Source organism: Camellia sinensis, chromosome 2 (assembly GCF_055761805.1).
Source record: "Camellia sinensis isolate YWXY chromosome 2, ASM5576180v1, whole genome shotgun sequence".
NCBI lineage: Eukaryota > Viridiplantae > Streptophyta > Magnoliopsida > Ericales > Theaceae > Camellia > Camellia sinensis.
This window is the reverse complement of record NC_138962.1, coordinates 200,666,623-200,674,280: the sequence shown is the minus strand read 5'-3', so window position 1 is coordinate 200,674,280 and position 7,658 is coordinate 200,666,623. Positions and strand designations below refer to the sequence as shown.

Below are 7,658 nucleotides of genomic sequence, written 5' to 3'. Positions count from 1 at the left end.
GTGCTAAACCCATAGGGACGGGTTTGGATCGTGACAGGTATCATGCCTTTTGGGTGCATCTAAGTAAGGTGCATCTAAAAAAGTAAAAAAAATGTTTAAAATTTTAAAAATATTCGCTAAAAACAAAAAAACACGAAGACCAAAAACCTTAATTTTCAAAAAATTTAATCCAAAAAACTCAAACCAAACACACTGATAATTTTGTCCCAGATTTAACTACTTAAATTTTTTTAGACAAGAGTTTGTGCTGTAGAAATTAAATTTGTATCGTATAAAATTCATATATAAAATAAATATGAATCATAAAATAATAATTCTAAATAATTTTTAAATAATTAAATTTATGCCGATAAAAGAGAAATTATTCAATAATCCCAAAACACCACGTGGTCATATTCTAAGTTAATCACCAATTACTTAGCCTCATGTTATTTTCCCATCCCCAACATAAATCGTGGGCCCCTATCCCTCTACCAATTAAAATTTTATAGAATACATATTCCGAGAATACTGAAAGATCACCCAATAAAAGAACCCCTTTTCCACTATTATTCCAATAAGTCCCTAAACATGGTGAAACTCCACATGTTCCTGTTTTCCTGTCCTGGTGCGTCCTCCAATCTCAGCACTCATAGCATTTGATTTTATTTTTTTTTTAATTAAAACTTGATTAAAAATTAAATCGTAGATGAATCAATAAAAGACTTTTATGGGGGAAACCACTAGTGCCAGTGGGACAGAAGGAATTGCCCAACAACAATGGCAGTTCAACTTAGCCCCAGCAGTAGCAATGCTGCTTTATAGCACTTAAATAAAATAATAAATTAAAAAAAATTCAACTACTTTGTCCAGCATAAAAATTAAAATTATTGTTATTTTCGAATGGTAAATTAAAATTATTTAAAGCATATGTCATTTCGGAAATCACGTCTTCCAAGTACTAAATGTCCGCTTGCGTCCTGATATTTAAATCAATTGCTAGAGCTCTTGGGTTTCTCATATGGGTTGCAAGTTGGGGGAGGGGACAGGAGAGGATTCATTGGTGTGGGATTGCCCATGGTCCAAGGGAATTTTCTCCATGTCTTCATTTTATGGTGTGTTACGCAGTATTGTTTCCTTAGAAGTGTGTTTGGATGGCGGCCATACCATTCAAGGTAACTTTCTTTGTTTGGATGGTGACTGTATAGCGTATTGTAACAATTGATAACTTAGTACATATAGGCATATCTTGGTGAATTCGAGTTGTTTGTGTTGTGGCGATGCAGAGTCAGTGGACCATTTGCTCATTCATTTGTTATGACTTTTAGCTTGATTTGGGTGCAGGATTATGTGTTGGCAATTTTGCAAAGTTGAGAAGGGGGTAAGGTTGGGAGGAGGCGCCAAAAAGCCCAAATGATTGCTTCCCATTGTTTAATAAGGTTGATTTGGTTGAGCGCAATAGGCGTGTTTTTCAGAGTCTCATTCGATTCCTTGATTAGAGAAGTAGCTTCTTATGGTGTTATGTAGTTAGGTTACAGGTTTGGTTAATTCAGATGTTTTGGCTTTTGTAAATTTTGTGGATGATTTGATTTCTGAACTTTGTTGGGCATTTGGGGATTGTATTTTTGTATTCTTTGCATCATCTTAATACTTTTCTAATAAAGTTTGTTTATTTATCCCAAATAATAACAAATAAATAAATAAAAGAAACAAAGAAATAGCAACAATGTTGGTCCCTGAAACTTCTAGGGTCTATCAGAAGAAGAGAGTAATAACAATATCTAAACCTTGACAATCCCCAAAACCAGACTAAGACTATCATATAAATTAAAAGAGACCAATGATACAATCATATCCAGGCAAAAACAAGGACCAGTTGATGACATAAATTGCACTCCCCTTTCTGATCAACACCCATTTCCTAACTAATTTTTGACATCCCAAGCAAAACAATTACAACTGTGCACTGCAATTGCACCGTGCATGGATTGCACTTGCACACCCGACACATGTATCACTTGCACCCAAAAAAATTAAAATTTGCAATGGGGAAAGGGTTGGAGGGGTCACAATGGGAAGTGGCCTAGACAGGTTTGGGGGTTCCAGTGGCTAGGGTTTGGGTCAATTAAGTTGTTGAGTGCAGTGGGAAAGGGCTAGGACAGAGGAGGGGTGGGGGAGTGGTGGCTTGTAAGGGGAGGAGGGGTTTGGAGTGGCAAAGGAGGGCGGGGCAGGTAGGAGAGTGGTGTATAGAGGTAAGAAAAAGGAAGACGGAAAAAAAGAAGATGAGGGCATTTCAGTAAATTCAATTACTGATTCCCATGTTTGCTTGTAATTAATTCTGTTTTTCACATTTGAACTGCAATTTCAAAAGGCCAAAAAAAAAAAAAAAACATTGATTTGTAAATCTTTGCCCCATTTACCACTGATATGCGTTACTTTCCCTAACATTATCAAGGCATCTGAGAGACCCTTCAATTTCTTTTACATCAACAGCACTTAAATAAAGAACCAGAAACCAACAATTATAGAACCAGAAACCATGACATTAATACACACAAGCAGGGATATAGAAATATCCATCAGCCATGAATTATATAAATTATATACTAACGAAATATATATACACAATATTTCTGTACATTTATAACATGCGGGCATGTTGCAGAATTATTTAATACAAGGCAATGGAAATAAAGATAACGAGGATGATAAAATTGCAAGGAAGACATCAATGATAACTTTTAGGCTAGTGAAGAATTTGCAATCCAAATGTGTTTTCCCCGCTATAAGTAACATAGAGAAACCCATCCTCATCCTTCTTGTCATCATATATAGTAGACATTATTCCACCTATGATATCAAAGAAGCAAAAAAATATGTTGAGATCGACTGCTTATCTATTATTCTAATAGCTTAAAGATTGCATTGGTAAACAAGAGTGGACCTAGAAGGGGGTAATCGCCCCTATGATTTTAACCAAAAAAAAACCTTTTTATTACAATATTATTAGCTAATAATTATATTCGAATTATATAAGCTTTCTCGCTCTAGGTTTTTTAAAAAATTAATTCATTGCACAACTTGTACCCCTACACCTATGAAACATGGAAATCAAAGTAAAAAATTAACACTGAACAAAATATAACAAAACAATTAGGTTCTCATATAACTAGTGTCGATTATAAGTCCTAATAGAAGAAGGTAAAGGAGTCAACAATTCATTTGATCACATTCATATAGAAAGACATTGCTTGGTGTTTTAATGATGATTCTATCACTGGTGCCTCTAATAACATGAAGATGTGCACACGGAGTGTCGAGCACAACTCAAGATACTTCACTTTAGTAGATAGATTGTCTTGCAGGCAATATCTTTTGTAAAACATGTTTATTTATATATGGTTTTCCATGTTAATTTTCACCTTCTATGTTGATAAAATATTGATGTTGTGGTTTATACTTTATTTTTAAAATTTATGTTAGTATACACCCCCATGTTAGAATCCTGGGACCATTCCCACTAGTAAACTAAGAAGAATTTGAAATTTCCACATTTACATCTCAATTTTTAACCACTAAGAAAATTTACGATTTGTCCAAATATACATTGACCTTCTTTTGTAGAAAAACAACAAAGTGTTCAAAGAAAAGTATAGTTTAGTTTAATCAGGATGCAAAATATAATTAGAACTATTATCTAGAATTTAAAATAAAAAAATACTATGAATATAGGGGAGATGCCCTAATTCTGCAACACTGTAGAAAGAAGCAACTAAAATTCCAAACTAAACAATTCAACAAAGCACATGAACTTGCAACAAAGATTACCTGTAGGTGGAAGGACATTGTCCACAAATATAAATATTGCTTTCTCAGCACTCAGTTTGATTCTCTTCCGGATTACATAGACAAATTGTCCCACTGTCAGGTCAGCTGGAACAAGGTATCTGTAATAATCTTATTCAAGTGAGTGAAAAACATTACAAAACATTTAAGCAAACATATACTAATGTAACATTGGCCTTCATGGGCAGTGGATATCATTACTGCTTTTTCAGCATTTTAGGTAAATCCTCTTGCAGACTACATAAATAACTTGCCCCACCATCAGATAAAAATAAAAAAATAAAGAGAGAGAGAGGGAGACAGAGAGAGAGAGAGAGAGAGAGTATTAAAGATATGAACTTATTTAATTTAACTAAGCACATAGCCCTTAATAGAGTTGAATGACGAAAAAGAATTCATGTAATCAACTTCACGTGATTGGGACACAAGGCTTAGTTTGGTTTAGTTTAGTTTGGTTCATTTTTTTCCCTATTCCAATTCCATCTACATCCTTATGCATGCATACATAATACAAGCGAGAATATTCCCCACACATTAAATTTCAAGACTAGTATTGTTGGTACTTTCCATTATACATTTCTAAATGATTAGAGTAAAAAGGTAAGAACATTTTTGTTTTTGTGCCCAACTTCGATAAGTTATCATTCACTAGTAGTAATTATGGTTGATACAAGGATGATAAATACTTCCAAAATAATGAGCTAGCTTGATAGGAGTATAGTATCAAGTTGAAAATCAGGCAAATCATCAGTAGGTGAAAACTTCACTTACTTCTTCTTGTCGATGTTGGGAATATCACTCCTCTCAGCCTTCTCCACAATCACCTTTAGAGCAAGAGGAAACATCAAAAGAAACATGACTTTAATCTCCAATGATGTTCAAAAAGTTATTTATTTTTATTTTTATAACTAACAGTTAATGATATTCATAGGAATATTTTTCTGATTGTGTTATTGTTATAATCTCCATGTTAAATAGAACAAATACAAAACAACATCAGCAAGTCAATAACAAATTAATGTATCATTTGGTAAAATAAAGAGAGGCTGAAACCAAATTCATTTTTTCATAAACCAAAAGTTTCTATAGAAATACACAGTTTAAATGCGAAATTACTAAGCGGTTTGAGTTGCTTGATGAATGGATTCCAGCTCCAAAAAAAACAAAAAAAAATTACACTCAAGCAGGAAATAAAAAAGATTTCGCCATAACTTTGCTTCATATGTGAAAAACAAAAACTTCACCAGGACACTTAAAAGTTTTCCATAGTTATACAAATGTAGACCGGAAAAGCACATGGTAACCATATTATGTCTTATGTCAAGAAATATGACAATTAGGGGTGGAGAAAGAACAGTTCAAATTGGTATGGAGACATTAATGTTGGTGAGTCATTGAATTCACACTATACGTAAATATACACAAATTAATAATCAAGCAAAAATCTAATACAAAAGCAAAATACCATCAAACTCTAAAAAAGAATCTGCAACAACAAAACGAACAAGGAACAAGCTAATTACAAATCATTGGACAAAATTTTTAAATTAAATATGTTATTCTTACTGGAATTCGGTCTGGGTACTTCTCCCTAATTCTTGCAGCCTCAGCACGCCTCTTATCTGAAAATTGGAACACAATATTAAGCCCCAACACCACCATTGCCATGGACAAATATGTTAAAACAATCTGAAAATTGGAACACAATATTAAGTCCCAACACCAACATTGCCATGGACAAATATGTTAAAACAACGTGATGTACAGTCAGGGAAAAAAACAAAAAGGTACATACCAAAGTCATGCTCTTGCTTGAAAGAACTCATAGTTATCTTCTGCATAAAGAAAATGAAAAACTTCAATAGTAATAACAAATATGAAAGATCTCAAAAGAGCATGTCTCCAACTAGCACATAACCCTCTTCTTGCATTCCCAAATAATGCTTTCTAGGTCTGTTTGTTTTTTGAAATACAGAAAACAATTCCAGTTCCAGAGGTACAACCACACAAACAAACTTTTTTAAAATAGCAGGGTTGCAGATGAATAAAACCCATTTCTAACAAGTAATAGCCCATACCTACATAATTATGAAAACCCAAAAAACCCCAAAAACAAAAAAGGATTTTTCTACATAATTATGTATGGAATACAGTTCAACTGAATTCAAATGAACATGAACCCTCAAAACCAAAGAGACAGACCCATTACATAATTATAAAAACCCAAGAAATCCCAAAAACAAAAAAGATTTTTGTACATAATTGTATATGGATAATGGAATACAGTTAAACTCAATTCAAATCAACAATAAAACCAAAGACTCAGAGGTAGGGCAAAAGAACCCAAAAGTATTGGTATGAGAAACAGAACAAAAGCCCTAAGATTGATAGAGATTAACATATGGGTGTGTATAGATATGAGGAAAGACTGATGACTAAACCGATCATATGGTTGAGAAAATCAACGAAAAGAATAGAAGCATAGACTTACCCACCAAAGATTGAGAATTGACGAATTGTTGGGAAAAAATTCCAAGAACTATCTCTTTCTCTCCCTGTTGTATGGATATCGAGAAGTCGTCTCGTCTGTCTTTTGGGTAAAGAATGTTGCAAAACAGCGAGTTTGCTTGAATCGTCGAAGCCAACTGTGGTATTTTTACTTTTTTATAGGTGGAGTCTCTCTCTCTCTCTTGAGTCGACCTTCGTTCACGACACGTAATTGTGGGATGTGTGATCTGAGGGAGTGTTTGTTTGGGAAGGATCGGCCATGGATTGATGGTTTAATAATCTTTTTGCTTGTTTTAAAAGTTTTGTTTGGGATTAATAGTTTCTTCGTACTATTAATCTCATATTTGTGGGACTATGACATTTCATGAGGGTGGAATAGAAATCATAGTATAACTCATCATATGGAATTAGTTAATAAAATTACATTTTTGCGTTTTGATATTTAATTATATATTATATTAAGTAAAATTTAATAAAATTTAAATGTCTCAATTTAAAAATAAAATAATTTTATTTAATTTTTATTTTTGTTTTATTTATTTAATTTATTTAAATAATTTTTTATAAATATTTTATTAATGTTTTATTTTAAAATTTTGTTTATATTTTATTTAATTTCATTATTTAAATTTTAATGGATGTTTTTATTTTATTTCATTATTTAATTATTATTATTATTTAAAATAAATTTATTTAAAATTTTAATTAAAAAATAACATATATTTTTATTGATATTTAATTTATTTAATTTTTTAAAAATAAATTTATTTAATTGTGCAAAAAATAAAATAAAATAAAATTTTATTTAATCTAACTAAAAATAATTAAAATATTAAAGTTATGTTTAATATTGCTATTACTTAGTAAATAATTAAAAATGATAAAATAGTCATTTGAGCATTTATCTTTCTCCATAATATCCAAAACAAACATTAGATTCACTAAAAATAGTCCAATTCAGACATCTAATCCCATGACTAAAGAAACATAAGATACAAATCCAGTCCAACCAAATAGTCCGGGAACAATATATCCCAAAACTTATAGTCCGATTGATTATAATCCCCCTTATCCAATCCGTCCAAAGAAACGCACCATCATGGTAAATTACAATGTGGGGGACTTACGTGTGCTAATAACTAGATTTGAACCCAAGAGTGTTTGCCAACTGGTGTTTGCCAACTTAGTAAAAATTTAGGATTAAAATTCCAAGTCTCAAGTTTGAAGTTTTTTGGATTAATTTTCTAAGCGTAACACAAGTTAAGATGTTAGTCTCAAATTGTTACTATCACAGCACTAAGTGTGGGTCCAATGCTCCCTCACTG

At 32.1% G+C, this 7,658-nt stretch overlaps 1 protein-coding gene across 4 annotated transcripts; it reads right to left on the bottom strand.

Moving 5' to 3' along the window:
- Nucleotides 1-2,544: 2,544 nt before the first annotated feature.
- On the bottom strand, nucleotides 2,545-6,641 carry LOC114282257 (autophagy-related protein 8f). 4 transcript variants are annotated; one of them, XM_028224907.2, is made up of 6 exons: nucleotides 6,317-6,641; nucleotides 5,621-5,660; nucleotides 5,392-5,447; nucleotides 4,597-4,649; nucleotides 3,808-3,926; nucleotides 2,545-2,829 (listed from the first exon to the last, which is right to left on the bottom strand). In XM_028224907.2, exons 2-6 carry the CDS (start codon nucleotides 5,649-5,651, stop codon nucleotides 2,726-2,728), a joined length of 363 nt encoding a protein of 120 aa, XP_028080708.1. In that variant the 5' UTR covers nucleotides 5,652-5,660; nucleotides 6,317-6,641; the 3' UTR covers nucleotides 2,545-2,725. The 4 variants fall into 4 exon arrangements, with proteins under 4 accessions (XP_028080708.1, XP_028080709.1, XP_082772706.1 ...); XM_028224908.2 differs by having other exon boundaries at nucleotides 6,321-6,595; XM_082916580.1 differs by having other exon boundaries at nucleotides 5,392-5,514; nucleotides 6,321-6,548.
- Nucleotides 6,642-7,658: the final 1,017 nt, after the last annotated feature.

What these genes read in the sequence shown, in the direction of transcription:
- LOC114282257 (XM_082916580.1), bottom strand. An exon ending in AGTACCCAGACCGAATTCCA is followed by an intron (nt 4,650 to 5,391) that starts GTAAGAATAACA and finishes CTTGCTCTAAAG; the next exon opens with GTGATTGTGGAGAAGGCTGA. An exon ending in CAATGTCCTTCCACCTACAG is followed by an intron (nt 2,830 to 3,807) that starts GTAATCTTTGTT and finishes TTGATATCATAG; the next exon opens with GTGGAATAATGTCTACTATA.